Source organism: Macrobrachium nipponense, chromosome 31, assembly GCF_015104395.2.
Source record: "Macrobrachium nipponense isolate FS-2020 chromosome 31, ASM1510439v2, whole genome shotgun sequence".
In the NCBI taxonomy this organism is placed as follows: domain Eukaryota; kingdom Metazoa; phylum Arthropoda; class Malacostraca; order Decapoda; family Palaemonidae; genus Macrobrachium; species Macrobrachium nipponense.
In genome coordinates, this window is record NC_061093.1 from 27,997,668 (window position 1) to 28,020,037 (window position 22,370).

Consider the following 22,370-nt stretch of genomic DNA (forward strand, 5'->3'; position numbering starts at 1 on the left):
TAGAGAGAGAGAGAGAGAGAGAGAGAGAGAGAGAGAGAGAGGGGGTTGGGGGTGGGGTGGTGAACAGCTTTAATTTTTTATGGAATGGTTTACTTCTCATGTAGAATTTATGCAGAAATTTACTGATTATATAAATATTTATATATATAGATATATATATATATATATATATATATATATATATATATATAGTGTATGTATATATATATATATATATATATATATATATATATATATATATATATATATATATATGACTGGTGAAAATGTTCTCTTGCAAACAATTCCATCTAATAAAAGGAGCCCATAAAAAGAAACACCAAAATATAGAGAGAAAATACTATACTTCAGAGACTGCTGTCTCTCTCTTCAGGTAGATGAATTAGAAAAGTTACAGAAAAGGTGGTATTTATACCAAGAGATCCATCCATATTTGAGCCCAGTTTAGATCACTCCCATTGATAATCCTTCTCTAATCGCTTAAGACGATTAAAGAAGGATTATCAGTGGGAGTGACCTAAACTGGGCTTAACTGTGGATGGATCTCTTGGTATAAATACGACCTTTTCTGTAACTTACCTCAATTATCTAGCTGAAGAGAGAGACAGCAGTCTCTGAAATATAGTATTTTCTCTGTACAGCTCAGCCTTGTTTGGGAATCAAACTTGGGTTATAATAAACGAATTTTTAATAGTAAAACAAAGGTTAATTCAATAAACTCAGTTACATTATTTTTAAAACTAACAATTTTCCTTTTGTGTGTGTGTACATAACCTCATAAAGTCCATATGGTTATGTAACGCAAAAGTCCCTACACAGAATTTTTCATATCTCGATAGAGCACGTGAGCTCGCGTTTCTGGGCGTGTTTACCAACGAATTCGCTAGCAAAATACCAGCAAAGTTTTTCGAGGGCTGAAAAAAACCCGCCCTGTAGGATGCCACCCTGCTGCTCACCTGGCGAGTGAGCGAGCCTGCGAGGACGAGCTGGGAAGCTCAGTTGAGTGAGCGGTGGTGAGGTGAAGTGATTCCTATTCAGTAGGCAGCCTACGAAGAACAGTAAGAGAGCTCTCCTCCTCTCCAACTCTGCTCTCTCTCTATCTCTCCTCTCTCTCCTCCATCATCTGCTCTCTCTCTCTCGTAATTGCCTCGTCGTCCCTCTGGCAACTCACTTCCAGGCTATCCTTAGTGGACAAACTTAATCAGTGATGTTAATACCCAGAAACACCTTCGCAGTCGGTTACATTTGCTTCAAAATGATATTAGGGTTCTCGGTGAATCTACGACGTTGCTTTGAAGTCTGGTGTTTTGTGTACGTTCAGTGATTGCAGGAATTCCCGAGTCGCTTTTGGTGAGGAATACGTTTACCCGGTGCTTATGTTTGTTTTGAATTTTTTGGTGGGTAATTATAGTGGTCAGTGTTTAATGAGATAAGGTTCTCTGTAGACTGGGGTTGGGTGCCATTATCACGAGGAACACGTAGGCAGACATTGGGGAGTGATAACAGAAATAAAGATTGCAGAGATTGGATAAGGATAAGTATTATGTTTGCGAAATGAATGTTTGATATCAAACTCAGTACACAAGACAACCTAATATTCTCCGTAGAAATGGTACATATCAACCCAAAGTTATAATTCGGCTAACAGGAAAAGAGAATTGTGGCGAAGTTTGGAGTGATTCAGTATATTGCGTTTCTCATGTATTTCATTTATAACATAAAGTTTGTTGTCCGGATATTATGCCTGTCACCGTTTTCCAGGATATGTACTGAAGTTACGATACCAGAGTAATCAGTGCTTTCAACGTTGTCTGCTGAAGTGTAATACACTTCATTCACTCTGAAACATATAAGATATTGCATACTATCATTGAAAACAGTGAAAACTCGGACCCGAGGTTAAATTAAACAGTTGGCAAGACTGGAAATGTAACTGGAATGCTGCCGGGGGAGAAAGCACTGCATCTCTGAGGATGACAGTCTGGCAACGAACGAAAACAGAGTTTTGCTGTTGTTCTTGAGGTATGCATAAAGATCTGACTTTTGGAAATGCCACCGCGAGATGTCTGTTCTGTACAATGGTTGACAAGACAGATTAAGCCTTAAATGCGATGATAAAAAAAATGGTTAGGCGTGTCATTGAATTAATGTCTCATGTTCATTCGTGCATATAGGATTTTATGAGGGACGGAGAGAGATAGCAACGTTAGATTCTACCTTGCTTACTTATAAATGATTGATATGCCTGAAAATATGCTTAAAAATCATGTAGCATCTGTCCCGGTCTACTCCAATCTTTAAAGACGTTGCCGTTAAAAGTGTAAAAAATAAATTCAGTCTTTCTTATACAACACTACTACCTCAAGGAAGATCGAGAAAGAACAGTATGTAATGAGAAAATGGAAAGGTCTGGAAGTAACAATGCCACGCACAAAAGGACCTGGGGTGACTGATAATTCGAGTGGACAAAAGCCCTGCGCCTGAGGTCCTACACAGAGAAAAATGTAATGGAAAACATGCACCTGGCAGCAAAGAAGATTTAAGAGACAGGATCTCCGATCACGCGTTAGAGGTCAAAACGAACGTGGCAGGATCTACGTAATAAAAGAAAAAAAAAGAAAAAGAAAAATGAAATAAGTTTGTCTTGATCGTGCACTGGAGAACCTTCCAAGAAGAAAATTATCTGCGTAAATCTGAGAAAGAGAGAAGATTCTGAGAATGGAAACTGCTGAATATAGTCTGGTTTTCTGTGTGGATATAATTGATATTCTTTTCTACAGCGTTTACTTACAATGACTTGTTCGGCCGCAGTCTGAAATTCACATTGATATTAAGGCTGTTTGTTGATTTCCATTCTGACATCAAGTAACGCATCCTATCTTTTGTTAGGTATTGTTTTGCACATTTTCAACCAAAACAAAAGACAACGTAACCACTCACCGCGTGGCCACGCAGCACCACCAAGGCCAACCTTCTCATGTTCACAGAATTATAGTCAAATGTGCTGTTGTTGATATAACCAGCGGCTGCTTTAGCTTACCCATAAAATTAGAAATTCTTACCCTGACAATATTGCCTTCGCACATGTGACGTTCCATTTGTTTTCCTAAGGTTGCCAACATATCCATTTTTTTCGGGGAATGTCTAATCTAATGTCATCTCTGGTCCTTCTCCATTCTTCACTTTACTATCTTCCTGTTTTATTTAATAGATCTATTTTTTATCTTTATTTGGTTTTATCTATTTTATTTAACTGATCTGTTCCATCTTTATACGAACATTTTATAACAGGAGTTACGTGAAATTAGTTTGCAATCTCAGTCATTTATATTACAGAGCTACAATTTATTTTTCTTGCTTTTCTTCGGTTTCAGAGCGAGTCTTGAGGCTGCCATCAGGAAGATATATAGGGAAGTGAGAAGAAGCGTTACCTACTGAGGAAAGTTCCAACTGGCTAATCATGTTTGCTTCCTCACGTACCTCTCTGAACCTGCTGGGGGTCCTGATTTTGATGTCAAAGGTGACCAACGCTAGAGCCCATCTTGGTAATAATCTCCTTTGTTTGTATGTTTATTGCTTGACTTATCTGCAAAATGGTCTTTCAGTCTACCTCATCTCCAATTAAATTTGTGTTTCTGTTGCGTTATACTTGGGATTCAGTCAATGCGTTCTGCAAGAATTTTGAACAGTATTATAAATGCAAAACTGCCAAATAACTCTCTCTCTCTCTCTCTCTCTCTCTCTCTCTCTCTCTCTCGCTCTCGCTCTCTCTCTCTCAGGCCTGGCATGGGTACTCATCTCTTGACAAACTTACTTACGGCTAAGGTTTTCTTGAACATACTATCCTTTTTATATCATTCCCTATTAAAAGCATATGGCTCCTAATGTCGTTTATTGCCCTTTATGATAATAATTTATAGAATGATTTGCCTATTAGTGACGGTTTCTCTCAATTGTTTTATATTTTTCCATATTTCACAACATTATTTAACCTTCTTTTCTGGGGTTCGATGTGCTTGACAGAAATGAACTCCACATCCGAATATTCTTCAGCATAGCATAACAAGATGAGGTAACCCCTCAAGGAGCCAACCCCCTTATCTCTTAAATTTGTAAAGTTCTGCAATAGTTATACTCTATTTCTTTCCGTTTCTTAAGAGAAAAAGATCCAGATATATCCGTCGGAAAAGGGATGACACGAAGTAGTTCTGTCTTCATACAAAACGAATACCGATTATAAGTGATGTATGAAGATAGCATGATTTCACGTTGTACATTTATGCTCTTGCACTATTTCTACTCACTCTTACATTATTTCCACTCACTCTTATTTTGTTATATATGCTGGCTTAATGGTATTTTTATTCCAGGAAGTTGTGAGGACCATTCTACCGAATGCTCGAAATGGGAGTCCTGGGGCTTTTGTGACACGAACCTAAAATTCATGGCTCAGAATTGTCCGGTCAGCTGTAAAATCTGCCTAGGTAAGCATTCCAGCAATAATTATATCGACTTAGCTACATCGAAAATAAATATGGGTTAACCAATTACTATTTGAACCTCTTGCGAGGTAACAGATAACTTTCTCGAATTTCCATAGTGAAAGTGGGGGCTTTCGGAGAGATTTCGAAAACTGCTCTAGGGGAGCTAAGAAATATTTTATTGTATATACATAGCATTTCGCGAACTGGCTGAAATTTCAGGCAGATAGCGAAATGCACTTAGGGACATTTGATCCCCAAGGGACTGGTACTGTATACGACGAAATACATTTGACCGTCCCAGGGGCTAGTACTAAACAAGGCGAAACAGTTTAGGTAAATCAGTTTCGAAGTGTTTAGTACTATAGCCTCAGAGGGAGGGATGGGGGTGGCTGTATCAAATGTCTCTAAGTGCATTTCGCTATTTGCCTGAAATTTCAGGCAAATTCACACAGTTCGCGAAATGCCTGGTTTCGCTAACTGACTGTAACATATACATTCCCACAGGATTTATAAACTACTTCAAAAGTTCGCAAAAATTCAAAATTCTCTTTTCACCGTAGATCCAGGATGCTTCAATCGTAGCCCGTTCTGTGATTCGTGGGCGCTCGAAGATCGTGCACCCGTACGATTTCGTGCAGACTCTCTGTCCCCACTCTTGCAACTTGTGTCAAATTCCCAACGAGTTCTTGTCCAGCAACAACAGGAGCATTGCACGGCCTGATTTCGGTACGTATGTCGAGGGGCCTATCACACGACTTATATAAAAAGCTTATTTGATAGGGAGACAGACTTTCGTCACTACTCACTATAATCCTCTAAATTTTGAAGATTATTTTCTGTTTGCCTCATAGCCTGTTTCAGCGAGTTTCGTATTTCGAAATTTCCTGTTTGTTTTATACATTGATAGGCTGTGGGAGACCTTTAAGGAAACGGGGACGCGAGTCAGGAAGAGCAAAAAGGCAGAGCACCTCGGTAGCTGATTTTTTGTTGGTAGGTAAATAAAAAAACGTTTGATAATTAAACTCTTACACTTGGCATTACCGCATGATGTCAGTATGCAGTCACTCCAAGTTAAATTGCCCTTAAAATTCTTAAGATGCCAAAAACATACATGTTTTCCCTTGGAACACGAGTCATAGTTATGAAAGCGTTAATAAAACTGACCATAATTCCAACAACAGATGTTCGTATTGTAGCAATCAGTTTTGTTTCTTTTCAGCAGGCCGGGCAGAGCAGATCTAAGAGGCATACAGGTACTGTATAGTATGGAATATCGTTTTAAATCTCTTTTTTTTCTCATTTTTCAGTAATATTAAATTCTATTAGAGGTTAGTTAATCCTTGGACTAACGCAATATTCCACAGAACTTTTCAAAGGCGGTATGTGCACAGACCTCTTTAGAATAATTCTTTTAACGAGCTGTTCTTTAGAGCAAGCGCCCGCGCAAGTATAGGACTAGCTTTCAATCTTGAACAACACCAACCTCAGAAGAATACGTATCTTTCAGTACACCCATTCGATCACCACCACCACGATGATCACCACCACCACGAAGATCACCAACGTCATGCCCTCCGCGACCTCCCTCACGACCAGAGTCGTGCTATGCTGCGGGAATCGCCGATCAATTTCGGGAAGGACCACTGCTCTCCGTCCTGATTCAGAGGAGGTTCCTGCTCATCGCTGCGCATTGCGTTCTTGATCCTGACAGGCCGTGAGTCGTCTTTATCATTTGTTGCAAATATTTTATCGGGAAATATTAGAAATCCAATGGTATTTGCAAAACTAGTCAAAAAAACTTCCTCTTTAAAAAGGAATCCTCAATTAAATCTGGTTGCTCAATTTGCATGATACAGGAACTTAATATCTTTTTTTGCGTAAAATCGTTTTTGAATTATAGCCTCTTGCATATCTTGTTGTAAAATTATTATCAGAACTAGAGGGCTACCCTTGATACTTTCAATTTCATATTCTACATATTATTTTTATGTTTACCTTCGTCATATGTCTTTTGTTTTTGCCTCCATTTATGTTTCCTTTCTTCAACCTTGATGTCCAGCCTCTCTAACTATGACTGAGTTGAGTTGAGTTGAATATAGAATTTAGGCCAAAGGCCAAGCACTGGGACCTCTGAGGTCATTCAGCGCTGAAATGGAAATTGACAGTAAAAGGTTTGAAAGGTGTAACAGGAGGAAAACGTAACAGTTGCACTATGAATCAATTGTTAGGCGAGGATGGAAAGTAAGATGAAGAAAGAGAATATAAAAGGAGGTACAGCAAAAGGAATGCAAGCGGTTGCAGCTAGGGGCCGAAGGCACGCTGCAAAGAACCTTAAGTAATGCCTACAGTGCTCCGCATGAGGTCCACTGACGACACTAGTTCTCTACGAGGCTCTAACTATGACTTCTTATTACAGGTGGTGGCGTTTCTCCAAGTTAAGATCCTACCACCTCATTTCCTTTATTTTCTGGATCTCTTTATTTTGCTGTCCAACCCCTCCAACTTCCTCTTTTCGTTGCCTTAAACGCTGAGTGACTGGAAGTTCTCTAGTACTTGGTATGGCAGTTTAAATCCCATAAACATTTTAAATGCCGAATTAAGATTATTTTGACGTTGTCTTCGAAGAGCCGACTGGTTTAGATACATAATTCTCGCCTTAGTATTACGCAGTTACTCAAGATACTAATTATTTAATCTAATAACGAATACTAACATTAATTTTAAAAGATAATCATCGTAGCATGAGTTTTAATAAGGAGAAACAAAACTACAGTTATTGTACAAATATATTTAAAAAGGAAGCTTTTCAATCTCGATCTCTTGAAAATGTGAATCGCATAGATTCACGAATGCAATCTGTATGTCTTCCTTATCGAATATGTTTGTACAGTTACATAATTGTGGCTTTGTTTCGCCACTGATCTCATTGTCCTTTCATTCTCTTCTCCATTTATCAGCGTTAGACGGCTTCGCCTGGGAAACCTGAGGCCTGTCGATTATGAGGTGTCTAGGGTCATCATTCATCCAAACTACAAGTAAGCTTTCATAATGATCAGAATTGGCTATGACAATAATAATTGAGTTTGCTGGCGATATCTTTAACACTGAACATATTCCTCCCTGGAGATATTTATGAATTTGTATAGATTTCTGCAAACATAATAGAGAAAACCAATAGCGATTTTGACATTTGAATTATTTTGGCTTTTTTTATGTATCTTGATTTCGATTGTATATGTTAGATATATTGCTCATTTCCCTATGTAAATATATGCCAGCTCAGATATTTCATTTAAGTGTTTATTTGTTTTCGTACCTTTCAACAAAAGTTGAAAGAATTGTTTGTACATGCGGCTCAAGTGATAGTTTGTGAACCCTTCCAAATTGGGCTTATTATTTTACAAACATCAATCATTACTTTTGCTCTGTGGGTAATTCACGTAAGTAAAGCCATTGTATTCCACATTTTCTCTTCCATTGAAAAATAGACTTAATACCCATGAGCGGTATAACGACGTAGCCCTTCTTCAGACTAAAGAAGCCATCCAGTTCAATGAGGAGGTTTATCCATCTTGCCTGACAGACCAGAGGCCTCCTGCTGGCTCTGCAGTTACAGATAACGGCTCAGGTAACAGATAATAACTTTAATTAAAAAATACTCACGAGTCTTGCAATGTAAAAACAAACCCACAGTTATTTATGGGTACAAATATGCCTAAAAATAAACCTCTTCAGAGGGCTTTCGTAAAGCTGTTCGACTCCCATACTGAAACTGAAAAGCGGAATTGAACAGCTTCATGAAAGCTCTCTGTAGAGATTTATTTTTTGATATATGGACCCCCATATGAATGTAGATTTATTTCTCCGGTAACTCTACTCTTTCTCTCCCATTATTTATATTGGTTTATAATTTCATGGCAACCTTTTTATTGCAAAGACAGTTTCCAACTGTTTAGATAATACCATTTGGGGTAACTCAAAGTTTTTAATTTAGACTCATTAGTCACTATACCGGTTTTTGCGTGCACTTTGTAATTCCTCATATGAAGGACAGTGGGTAGTAAGGGTAGTTTTAAATAATTCAACAGGGCAGTGATGGAAACGCCAGATTTTCGATAATGTATCTTTCCATGTGACAAGGATGTGTTCTCTTCCCACACTGAAGATAAAACTATGTGCCAGTTTCAAAAGAATTTCCTTTTCTTTTCAGTTATATTTTGGGTGTGATTTAGATTTTTCATCATCATCATCTCTAACTTCAGTCTATTCATTCACAAGCAAAGGCAGGACAAATATAAAGAGTAAAATAAACGATGAGGTTTGGGCAATTTCAACAGATGGTGTTGGGTCTCAAGAGTACTAATTTCACGCCGTGTCTATCTCGAACAGATCTCGCGCCTGCGCAAAGGGACGAAGGCAACCTGGAAATAGTGCACCCGCTCCAGTGCGAGATCCTCTACAAGAGCGAAGGGATGGCGAACTCGCTCAGAGTTCAATATCCTCGGTTCATTCGGGACACAGACATCCTTTGCGCCAATTTTCGAGGAAATAATCGATGTGAAGTAAGTCAGGTTACCCTCTCTGCGTGATTTGCTCTCTTCTCTCTCTCTTGCTGGATTTTAAACAAGTATTCAGGGGATCACAAATAATTTTAACGGGGAAAAAATACTACCAATGCAACAACTTTCTCTGACCCAAATGTTATTTACCGTTAGGGGGTAATCCGGCCAATAATTGCATATTGGGTCAAAATTTAATAAATAGTTGAGGTTACTAGCCTAACGCCATCTAAGTACAGACACAATTTGTTCAGCTTTGCTCATCATTTTAGTGGATTATAGTTTGACACGTTCATGAATGTATATACTCTCTCTCTCTCTCTCATACACACATTCATTCATATATATATATATATGTATATATATATATATATACATATATATATATATATATAGTATTATGTCTTCGTCTTTTTATAATTAACACTCAAAATGAAGTCTTTGTAAAACTCTACAATGAAAAGTTTTTTTGTCGATAATTGAAAACCAATCAAATAAATAATCTAACGAGTCGAGATATAGAAACGTTTGATAAACAAAGTGAGTATGATTACTATTTAAAGCTTTTGCAAACAAATGGATACATGCATGTTCTTGAGTCGGATTTGTCTTCGTTCTGATATCTAAGTCTTCCCGCCTTTTCCCGCCAGAAGAGCACGAGAGGTCCTCTCTTCCTAGACGAGTCGGGGCGTCGGTTCCTCATCGGCTTCGTCAGCAAAGACGCCTCGTGCAGGCGAACAGCCGCCGCCTCCATCAGCCTTCCTGGATTTTTACACAAGCGGTGGGCGGACCATATTAACTCATCAACAGCATCATTTATCCTTAAATGTCCATTTTCCCACACCGTCTTTCCTTTGTGGACAAAGTGGTATGTTACGGTACTGAAGGGTTAATCAGATGATGTAGGTATGAGGTAGTTGAAAGGCCCCCATACACTGAACGACTGTCTGTATCGTAACTATCGTTCGCAAAAACACTGTGTATGGGCTTCTTTGAATGCAAAAGTGGGCGGAGCTTCGTGTCTGAACGATCTTAGCGGGAATCCGTCACGACCAGTTTGCTGGCTTGCGACTTAAATCTGTTATACACAGATCGTTCAATATATGGGTTTGTCTGCCGATATAACGCTATCGCGCACGTCTCTTCTAGAGATGATGCCATGTCTTCTCGAGACAAAATCTTTGTTCAGACTGAAATCGGTGCTGAGATCGTTCATACTGTATGTTCAGACAGTCGTCAGCGTATGTGGGCCTTAAGAAGAATAACGATAGGCTGAGACTAGAGAAACACTGAAATGAGACCAAGTTGGTTTACTAGATTAGTGTGATGCAATGACGGTAACTATGGCTTATATGTAGGTACTATAAGGGAATGACTGGGCATTTTCTTATCTTAACGTGACAGCAGCGCTATAATCGTTCACTGAAGCTATGTAAGTAAGCGTTTTTCTTTATAATTAGCGTCTCATGAAGGACATCTTTTGGCTAATTTACGTAACCTAGTTGGTCGTGTATTGGGTGCAGCGTAATTAAACATTATATTGTAAGATGAGCCTGATGGGTTAATTTTGGGCTAGCGAATTGTCAGAATTATTACATCACAGTGGATTCTAAGGGACAATTAACTATCGCAAGGAAGGGGGCGACTAATTGGTCAGATCGATTTTTTGGCTTAATTCACCGTTGTAAAGTGACTAAATCGGTTTAACCTGGGGATTGTAAGAAGGCTGGGCTTCCTTAATAGGCTACTTTGGCCTGACTGATGAAGCAGTTGGTATTTACGAAATGACAAAGTTAATTTGCATAACGTTTGTGGGTGACTGAAACGCAACATACGTCGTCTTCTCAGATTAATCCTTATCTAGGTCGCTGTTTTTTTTATGAGCCTCCTCTAACTATTACTGTTTCAGCGGCTCGTTTCATAATAAATTTTGGCAGACGTATTGTGGACGGGCATTTTTTCTACCTCAACATAATTATTGATCAATAAAAACATAACTGCTGTTGAGTAGCTAAGGCTAAATAATGAGCAGATCAATGAAAGGTGGCTGAGGAGGCAGGGTGAGTCGAATAGAGCAAGAAAACGGAGACAGAGCTAAATGTGGAGGTGAAGGTAATTATAACAGGTAAATGGCTGTGGAAGAGATACTCAAATTACAGAGTCGTGGAGACAAGTTTTTTAAAATCTCTAGGTTTTAATTATATATTTCAGCCAATTACCAATGCCAGATTTTTTTTAGCTACAGTACCTATCATGAGATTTAAGGCTTTATTGAAATATACTGTATTAACTTAGTTCACTCATTTGGCTTGTAGGCTGGGTAGTGTGTGCGCTTTTTTTTTTTTTTTTTTTTTTTTTTTTTTTTTTTTTTTAGAGCGTTTGCTTGCATATTTGAATATATTGCGGTGTAGTACCAGTACTAGCCAAAAGCGTTACTATGACTCTGTCAGTGTGGATGTGTATATAATATCTATTGAATCACTTTCAAGATTCATAATTTCTACGACTGGGATCTGCCGTAAAATAAGGAGAACGAACTTTGTACTATTAAAGAGTACCAGAAACTACTATTAGAAGTCTCACTGTTTCCCATTCTGGATGAGTAAATACATTTTCAAAACTAGGATGAATTTCGAATCTGTAGCCGATTCAGAATTCTTATACAATACTCTTTGGAAGCTTGAATTTCATATCACTGGCTACTGTGGACTTGTTTCATATGAACAGGTTTCATGTGAATAATAATGATAACAATATCTGTAATACCACTAAGCAAGATTTCCCACAAAAGTGGTTGAGAGAAAGGATTAAACAAATACTTGAAACGGGATGGAAACCATGCATTAAAGGAGCATCACTACCCGAAGAATCACTGAATAAGGACGTAGAATACACATAAAAATGAATAATGTCCGAAGAGCTTTAATACTTGCAAACATTAGCTAAGCGTCAGGTATACGTGAATAAAACCCGTGTGGGGATTATTACTGTCTTTTATTACCTCTGCTAAGGAGATTACGCATTGGATTAGCCAATACTTCAAAACAAAGAAATAATGGAATCTTAATTAATTTTCAGATTCTTCACTTACAAAAACATATCACCACACCTACTAGGCTGATACACTAGGCCTAATTGAGATCTGGAGTTCGGTCGTCATTGGCGTCATTTGTTAAAATTATTTCCGAAGAAGTTGACCCAAACTTACCTGTTACTATCACCTGTACTTAAAAAGTCTTAACGATGCTAGAAGTTCAATCGGATCATTTATATAGGATTTCAGAGAGCATGACAAAATACGCGAATGACCGCATACCCTATCTGGCTCCTTAGTTAAGCGAAATGAATAAGCTCTTAAGCACTACTCGGTAGATGACATGATTGATAAAATCGATGTGGTCTGCGACGCTAACGTAGAATCCAGGTAAGGTATACTTGTCCACTGCAAGGGATACCTTGACTTATGACGCCGACTAAGTAACGCCGCCCGTTGGCGTCCTGGTACAGGGGTCCCCCTGAATCGCCCTGCGGGAGAGTAAGTCGTTAGGATGAGCGTTCAGGAGCGGAGAAATACCGTCCATCACTTGGTTTCTCTGTTCTAGACTTTGTACTCGTGACATACTGGATGGAAATACACAACTGATATATATATATATATATATATATATATATATATATATATATATATAGATCTATACATATGAAGATAAAAGGCCCATAAACGTTGCAATCATATATTTCGGGAAAGAAGAAGAATCACATATTTCGAGCACTTCCTTCTGTGGCCCTGTTCACTGGTAAATATGGCAGATGTGTTACAAGAGTGTACACACACACACACACACACACACACACACACACACATATATATATATATATATATATATATATATATATATATATGTATGTGTATATATATATATATATAATATATATATATATATATATATATATATATATATATATATGAGAGATAGAGAAAGAGAGAGATCAACGCCCATCTACTCACCTGGCAGGCATCTGTACCGGGAAAAGGCAGCACAGATAATGTCGGATGTCTGTATGAACCGAGGATACTGGTGCCTGATAGTGTCACCCAGACCCTCGCTTGCGTACCGAGCCTCGCAAAGTCTTGAGTCTAATATCCTAAGATCAGCTTCCTGTGCGTGGGTTGAACGATGAGCTATTAGAAAATAAAAAGGGGGAAAACCAATGAGTTTTTGAGCAGCGAGTACAAAACACACACACACACACACACACACACACACACATATATATATATATATATATATATATATATAGATATATATTATATCTTATTATATATATATATATATATAAATATAAAAAGGATGGAGAAAAGCCAGCGTAGCATCATACATGTATTTTCCAAATTTTCGAGACTTTGGGTCTCATCATCAGGGCTGTAAAATATACAAAATATACAAATTAAAAAAGGACTCAGTATTAATATTAATAAAAACGGGAACAACCCATAAAAGTAAATATAATATTTAAAAAATGAACTAGAAAAAAAATATATATATAAAAAATTAAAAAGTTAAGAATGCTTAAGTTAGTACCTATCTCTATGGAGTTAAAAAACTGAGTGACATTGTCTGGTTTGGAAAGGAGGACGTCAACTATGCTATATATAGAATTGTAGAAGAAGTCTGACCATTTAATGGGGGCACAAGCTGTTGATTGTTAACGACTCCAAAACAGAGAGAGAATAGTCATTGGGCGCTTGGGTGACAATGCGAAAATCCTTATATTAGGATGTAGGCCATTGATATATTCCAACATCCTATATAAATTTCTCAATTGAACATGAACAAGACAACCAACTTGCTTTTTTAGATGTTTTAATTACTAGGACAGAACATGGTTTTTAATACGAGCGTCTTTAGAAAAAAGTCGTTCACAGGTCAAGGTACTAACTTCTACAGCAGTTGTTCCATAACATTTAAATTAAATAGTATTTCCACGCTATTACACCGTGCCTATACGTTATCGTCCAACTGGCACAACTTCCATAGCGAAATCCAATTTTTACTTCAGTTTTTTAAAAACAATTCGTATCCTCCAGCCTTATTCTTGAAATATGTCAATAACTTTTTAAATGATAAATTTCAGCCACGTCAACTTGTACCGAACGTGCCTAAACTATTAATATATGCCTCGATACCTTTCATTCAGTCCTAATGCATTTAAGGTGCAAATACAAAAAGTCATTCAGAAAACTTTTCCGGCTGTGAATCTTAAGTTAGTAGCAAAAAATCCTAAAACTCTGGGTTCTTTGTTCTCCCACAAAGATAAACTTCCGGCTTTGATGCGATCTTTGGTGGTATATTGCTTTACTTGCCCGAAATGTAAGATCGGGAAATACGTGGGAGCCACCAAAAGATTGCTCAAAGTCAGAATCGATTCTCATCTCGGAGTCAGTCACCGTACGGGATGTACTTTGAAAACGAAAGAATTTTCCAATACGAGAACATTGCAATAAATGTAAAAACATCATTTTCATATAAGGATTTTCGCATTGTCACCCAAGCGCCCAATGACTATTCTCTCTCTGTTTTGGAGTCGTTAACAATCAAACAGCTTGTGCCCCCATTAAATGGTCAGACTTCTTCTACAATTCTATATATAGCATAGTTGACGTCCTCCTTTCCAAACCAGACAATGTCACTCAGTTTTTTAACTCCATAGAGATAGGTACTAACTTAAGCATTCTTAACTTTTTAATTTTTTATATATATATTTTTTTTCTAGTTCATTTTTTAAATTATTATATTTAACTTTTATGTTGTTCCGTTTTTATTAATATTAATACATGAGTCCTTTTTTAATTTGTATATTTTGTATATTTTACAGCCCTGATGATGAGACCCAAAGTCTCGAAAATTTGGAAAATACATGTATGATGCTACGCTGGCTTTTCTCCATCCTTTTTATATTAAATCTACGGCGTTCCAGATGCCCCAACCTTCCTGCGTATATAATATAATATATATATATATATATATATATATATATATATATATATATATATGTACCAATGTAATGTGTATTATATATATTATATATATATATATATATATGTTTTATATATATATATATATATATATATATATATATATATATATATATATATCTGTACAAACAGACCAACTCGGCACTGCCTGGGAAAACTCTGAATGACAACTGATACTCTCTCTCTCTTCTCTCTCTCTCTCTCTCTCTCTCTCTCTCTCTTCTCCAACCCCTCTAATCTCTCTCTCACTTTCTCTCCCATCTACTCTCTCTTTCCTCGCTCTCTCCCTTTCCCTGTTTAAGATAGTTGCTTCTGCTCCATTGCCCAGCATTTTTGACATTTAATTTTTCACCCCTTCTCACCCACTGCCACTTCCTATTGGGGCTGAACCTGGACTTAAAAGTCATCGGGAGTGTCACAATTCATCTCAGCGACCTTGAAAATTATGGATTAGACTAATATCTGTCATCTTCGGTTATCTTTATGTATCGCCCTTTCTCAGGCCCCCTTTCTATCCGGGATGAACTAGAACTTGAAGTGCATCGGGAGTGTCACTGTTCATCTAAGAGACCTCGAGAACTTTGGGATTAGACACTAATACCTGCCGTTTTTCAGTTATTTTTATATTTCACCAAAAGCCCCTTTCCTACCCCATTTCCACATCACCAGGTGGGTAAGTGTTATTTGGTTTGGTTGAAATTGCCTCATATGCATTTTAAAGTGTTTATGGCACATACACACATACATGCTCCTTTACAAACAGAGTAAAGGTCCATTGTAATAGAGAGGCCCAGCATCCACTCTATTGTTTTAATTTTTCCTTCGTGGCATTTGCCTTTATTTCATTCATCATGTTCCATGTCTTCGTGATTTATATATACGTAATACATGCATACATACATACCTACATACATACACACAATATATATATATATATATTATATATATATATATATATATATATATATATATTATATATCAATGCTTTAATATGAGTATTTTATATCATATGCTTGTGAAGATCAATTGCAACATTATAGTGATTCGTCCAGATCATTAAACTTTTAGAAACGTATTTATTTTCATGATGGCTGATCAATTAAAATAAAACTGGGATAGCAGCCCAGGTCTACTGAAAACTCCAGAAGCAAATAAGAAGACTACCACATTATTAACCATCCAGGGCAGTAGGCCTAATGCTTGGTTTGAAATATGAGACTATGAGCAGAGTAAAGGATACAAAATCAGTAATAGGAACGCATTATTTTTTTTTAATGGTATGCCGCTATACATTTTGGAAAACCGAAATATGCCGTAAAAAGGTAAGTTGGTCGAACTCTTAAGTTTTTACCATTCTTCGTACGGAGAATGTGGCATCGGCCAAGGTTTGGGATTATGGTACTATGGTCCCTACCAAGCGTATGGTATTTGGCTAAATTACCATGAATAGACGCACAAGCAATCTCTTAAGCCATGAATATACTATAACCAAAAGAAGGGTGTTGAGAGTGTCACCAGTCACCGACTTTCGTATGCAATTCAAGCACCATAACAGAAAATATACGAGTAGATGTTACGTTGACGAGGTATCGTGGCCAACAGCTATCCTTCATTTTGATCAATCTGTGCGACTGCGTGCTCGGTTTATCTCCTTACGAGAGAAAAAAAGATAGAAACTGACCTTGATCTTTGTATTTTTTTTTTGCCTTGCAAAAATGATAGAGTTATGCACAGCGCTAACGGCAATAATGCAAAGAGGTTTTACCTGTGCTCACGTGTTTTTCGTGTATGCCTTACAAAAGTGGATTTTATTTTTTTGTAAGTACCGAAAACTGTCTAGAGAAAAATCCACGAGAATGCTGCATTGTTTGATGTGTTTTTCCAAATGTTCCAAATCAATATTAAATCCGTAGCAATAAGCTGCAAGACAGAGTCTTCCCGCTGGCATGAGGCCACATCTTTCAGTAAACGCTGGAAACAAATGCAACTTGCTATTGAAGAAGAATTTTCTTGAGTAATGTTGAGAAAATTACGAATTTTTTTTAATCTACCTAACTGTCGCTTTTCGAGTCAGGATAAATGTTTTGATAAACAAAGCATTTCTATTAACTCGAAAAATTTTCGTTTGTCAAACATGCAAATAAAACAATCCGCAGGTAAGTTCCCATTCCCTGTGGCAATCCTAGGGTAGGAGAGTAACCTTGAGAAGCCGTGCTTACGTGTGCACACATACACACACACACACACACACACACACCCGCGCGCTTCAAGCAATCCTGTTTGGAGACGAAGAAGTTAACAACACCAAATTTAAGAAATATGCTTTGAGTAGATGACTGTCGGTATGAATGACTTATGAAGCAACACAAAAATAAATAATTTGGCCCGTTTTCCTCGCAAACATAACCGCGAACACCGAAAACGTTTAAGCATAATACTACAATAACGACTAACTAATAGAAACAGAAGTGGCGAATGATAAAGGAAATGTTAAAAGAGGCTGATGTAACGGAAAGAAAAATCAAAGGACTAAGAATTCGGAGTACTTACTCTGTTTTACTAAGCCGAAGCCAGAGCCAGTTGCGATGGACCCCACAGATGGCCTTCTGTCAGAAAGGCACAGCGGGAAGAAGCCACGTCGTTGAACTGCATCTTATCCACAGTCTCAATGATGGCTATGTCGTTATAGCGCTCTAGGGAATTGCGCCTATTCAAGTATAAAAAAGATGACATAATGATAATACACATTTTAACTAATTCATAATTTAGCGTGATAAAAAAAAAACATTTCATTTTTAAAATCAGTTGGTTATGAGACTAACACAGGGTAGAATGGTATCCCCATTGAATTCCATGTCTCTCACATAATTATTAAGTTTTCTTAAAAACTACTGAGGCTAGAGGGCTGCAAATCGGTATGTTGCTTTCTCATCCACTGTCCAATCATCAATCACACTGCAGCCTTCTTAGCTTTCGTAGTAATTTTTTTTATTTAAGGTTAAAATTGAGCTATCATAATCGTGCTCTGGTAACGATATAAGTTTAGGCCACCACCGGGCTTGGTTAAAATCTCATGGGCCGCGGCTCATACAGCATTATACCGGGACCACCGAAAGATGGATGTATTTTCTGTGGCCTTGATTATACCCTTGCAGCCGCTGCACAGAAAAACCGGTTTCTCCGGCGCATCTTTTACTTCTTTTTTTTTTGTTTTTTTGCGCTTGTGTTTTCATGCAACAGCAGAAAAGACATCAGTGGTAAACCAGTTTCTCTCTCGATACTTTCTGCCTATATCACAAACATAAGGTGGGAAAATTTGCTAAGTACTGTAGCCTAAATCTAATCTAAAAAGGGAACCAAACCAGGTAAGGTCATATTGTTTGTAGAACATGCATGAATTGGTGCGTTGTTATCAGTCATATGCTAAAAAGGAGCTCCCAGGGTTTCGTTTATAACGGAATACTTACTTAAACTTCGGATGAACTATGACGCGCTTTACTCTGTAATCGGCTGGTCTAGACCGCGCCTCGTTGTCAGATGAGAAGTCCAACTCACCGACACGAACCATTATAGGCCTAGTAAACAGGAGACAGAAAGTTAACTCATATTACGAGAATATTATGGCAATTATGGATAATTAATATCCATAGATATATCATAAATGTTATTTTGAATCATGTTAGTATGCCATCCTGAGGAAAATGTAAGAGTGACACTGAAAATAGACACAGAAACGAACTCACGGTCTCTCTTGGCTGAACACACAATGAGCAGCTGTGATTAGGAACCGTTCGTGGATGATTGGTTGCTCCGCAGAACGCGTCGTTCACTGCTAATCCTCAACAAGGGAGTTCCTGCCTTCAATACCTACGAATTCATATATTAAGATTAATTGGTAGACATCGTTTTAGGTAGGATAATTGTAAAACTAGTTTTGGTACGCAACAGAGTGCTTGTTTTATTTTCTCTCAACAAAAGGAATGAGATCATTGCACTATACGTGACTATAGCAAACATACATAAAAAGGAAAACTCAAATAAATCTACGAAAACTTATCGCAAGTAAATTAAGTATACTGTTGTCAGTAAACATTAATGCTTTTCTTTATCAATGAAAGGACTCAGCACTAATTGATCAGTAAAAAGAATACATTTATGTGTTTGGAATTTCAGGTTTAATTGGCTACTTGATGACTCCACTTACGGTACAATCACTGGAATTTAATTTAAGCACCGTTTAGAACTAGGTTTTTTGCTCCTGACTAACTATCCTTCTAAGGAGGAAAGAGAGAACAAGAATAGGTAAAATAGCTGTTTATAAAGGGACTATAGAATAGTAGAACTGGTAGAAACGGCGGAAAGTAGACAACAGTTGAACAAAAATAGAATAAAAATAGTAACAGTAAAAAGGTTAAACATTTAGTTTTAAAGCAAAATACTGACTTCTTTTACAAATGTATCATTTATGTAAAAAGAGTTTTATGGCTTCAGAATGTAGAATGATGTTATGGGAAGGATACACCTTCACATGGTCTGGATGATGCAAGACTGAGGTTAGTCCAGCCGAGGACAAAAACTGGACTCTGGTACAATTATGTATTCCGATTAACATCATGGCGGAGTTGCCACAATTCGTGAATTTTGAATAACGGAACTTCCCTGGTCTTCTAAAATAAGAATTCCAATCCGCACTTTAAAGAAGATAATGTAATGCAAATACAGCAATTAAAGAGATGGAAGAAGTGTAATAGGCGAACATTCAAGGCGAAATAAGGACGAGTGAGGTTGTGCCCCGTAAAGAGAGAGAGAGAGAGAGAGAGAGAGAGAGAGAGAGAGAAGACTAGGTTTTCCCGCCATGGAGAGTCGTGTCGCACTACAGGGTAGGCGAAGACCCGACTTGGTTGTTCATTTTGGTTGTTCTTTTGTTTTCGACTTTTTTTTTATGTACCGCGATTACAACAAACGCCGCGAAAAAGAAAGTTTTTAATTTTCATTTAGTAATAAATATTACCAGAGGTCGAGTGCTCGAAAAAGCCACACTGATTTACACAACAATCTGAATTGCGGAGATGTTTAACCGTTTTCCTTTAGCCTAATGATTATTCCGATGAGTGCTTTTCGTAACTGCTGTTTTTTTTTTTTTTATTGCGTGCGCGTGCGAGCTTAGGCATGCATGTGTGAGTCTTTTTTGTTGTATGTCTGTCGAGTTATCTGAGGATTACTGACAATGATAATCACACACACACACACACACACATATATGTGTGTGTGTGTGTGTATGTATATATATAGTGCGAATAGTGCGTGTGTGTGTGTGTGTGTGGTGTGTGTGTTGAACCAATGGAAGGCAGCAATAGACCAGTTTCAACACTGCCTCCAAATCCTAACTTCAGTAAACTACTTAATTAAAAGTTTGAGTCACGTGACCAAATAAACTTGAAAATCACATCGTATTGTGTACGGTTATTCATCAAAGAGATATAAGAGTATACTTACAGTTAAAAGGAATATGTTGTGTGTGTGTGTGTGTGTATGAGAGAGAGAGAGAGAGACAGAGAGAGAGACAGAGAGAGAGAGGACAGAGAGGGAGTCTTTAGCTTGTTAGTAAAAGTATCGTTAATGGCTTGATACTACAATACCATAGATTATATCGGCTGGGGACGGTACACAAAAACTAAACAAGTTAATAAAATCTTTCTAAACTCTCTCTCTCTCTCTCTCTCTATCTCTCTCTCTCTCTATATATATATATATATATATATATATATATATATATATATATATATATATATTGTATATATATATATATTATATATATGTATATGTGCTGATGAGTTTAAATACACTTAAATAGCCACAGATAGCCAATAACCTTCATGAAAGCGTTGAGGAATTAGGAGAATAATCATAGTGAAAATATGAGAAAATAAACTAAAACCAGAACATTACAGATGAATTACATAAAGACTTGAAACACCTTACCTATTGGGGCTGGAACTGTTAGTCGTCCAATTTGCTGGAAAGAGATCAAAAGGAAAAAGTGTTCAAAGTATTATGTTTATATGGCCGCCTGGGATTCTGTGTAAGACCCTTCAGTGATACCAATATTATTTTAAACCTACCATTTCTAGTAAGGTAAATTTTGTACCTGGCTGAATTTGACGACTTAAAATTCAACAAGAAAATATTCAAAGATATTTTTGTGTTATAGTTTACTGAGCTTTTAAATAATCACATAAAGTAATGTCAGATGTACTAGTTCACAGTTACCTAAACGTTACACTGCATTGCTTTTACTGTACCTCCCTTTCATATTCCCGCCTTTCTTCCATCTGTCTTGCATGCCCACTCCTAACAATCGATTTATGGTGTGACTGCGAGATTTCCTCCTGTTACAACTTTCAAACCCTTTACAGTTAATTTCAGTTTCAGCACTGAATGACACCACTGATCCCAGCGCTTGGCGTTCGGCCTAAATTCTATACTCAATTCAGTGGCGTGATCGTTATGATCTTTGGTCTGCCAGCTCGGTGGCCGCGGTTCGATTCTCGGGCATTCCATTGAGGGGTCAGAGAAGTGCATTTCTGGTGATAGTTCACTCTCGACATGGTTTCAGAAGTCACATAAAGTCGTTGGTCCCGTTGCTGAATAACCACTGGTTCCATGCAACGTAAAAACACTATGCAAACAAACAAACAAACAAAACCATCTTTACAGCTGTTCATTATGAATCACTCACCTGTTCTCGCTGAGAAACAGAGTACCCAGGCACCTGGGCCCTGGGAAAATGATTTGCCTCTTTCCTCTGATGAAGGAACTTGACACTGGCCTCCCGCAGTCTGAGTGGAAACAAAGGACAGACTTCAAGCGTGGGATTTTATTCATTAATTTATTTATTTTTTCTTAGCTGATAGGTAAGATGGGTGAAAGAAGAGTGAGGGCAGTTAGCTAGCTAACCATGTGTAGAGAATAGTTTTAGAAAGTTAAGTATTAGTAAGAGTAATGTAAAGTGTTGTTTATCCACAATTTTATTTGGGTAAGGGTACAATTTTTCTTACTATGGCCTTAATATTAAACATATTACGGTATGATTTTGCATTATATTAGCATGGTGAATTGTACAGATTACATATTTAAAAATTTATTTCTTACTAGTTACACGTAAATTGAAACTGCAAATAAGTTTGGTTTTCGAGCTGGGGACATTCATTCAGTTGTCATTTTTAGGCTGATAAGTTGCATTGGGACCATGCCCAGAAAATAAGGGAGAATGACAGAAGGTAAAAGGGC

General features: G+C 37.4%; 1 protein-coding gene and 2 long non-coding RNA genes across 4 annotated transcripts; 2 read left to right on the top strand and 1 right to left on the bottom strand.

Moving 5' to 3' along the window:
* The first annotated feature begins 939 nt into the window (after positions 1 to 939).
* Positions 940 to 5,095, top strand: LOC135206726 (uncharacterized). 2 transcript variants are annotated; one of them, XR_010312823.1, is made up of 4 exons: positions 940 to 1,058; positions 3,375 to 3,545; positions 4,371 to 4,484; positions 5,045 to 5,095. It is a non-coding gene; the product is annotated as an uncharacterized LOC135206726 (long non-coding RNA). The 2 variants fall into 2 exon arrangements; XR_010312824.1 differs by lacking the exon at positions 940 to 1,058 and adding an exon at positions 1,222 to 1,350.
* Positions 5,096 to 6,022: 927 nt separating this feature from the next.
* Positions 6,023 to 9,936, top strand: LOC135206803 (CLIP domain-containing serine protease B4-like; the record flags this gene model as incomplete). The annotated part of the gene is made up of 5 exons (XM_064238293.1): positions 6,023 to 6,198; positions 7,442 to 7,519; positions 7,973 to 8,112; positions 8,874 to 9,046; positions 9,694 to 9,936. Coding segments are annotated over 5 exons (810 nt in total), but the record flags the coding sequence as incomplete, so codon positions are not given.
* A 2,084-nt stretch (positions 9,937 to 12,020) lies between these two features.
* Positions 12,021 to 18,655, bottom strand: LOC135206727 (uncharacterized). Its single transcript, XR_010312825.1, has 4 exons — positions 18,548 to 18,655; positions 17,631 to 17,787; positions 13,053 to 13,226; positions 12,021 to 12,568 (listed from the first exon to the last, which is right to left on the bottom strand). It is a non-coding gene; the product is annotated as an uncharacterized LOC135206727 (long non-coding RNA).
* Positions 18,656 to 22,370: the final 3,715 nt, after the last annotated feature.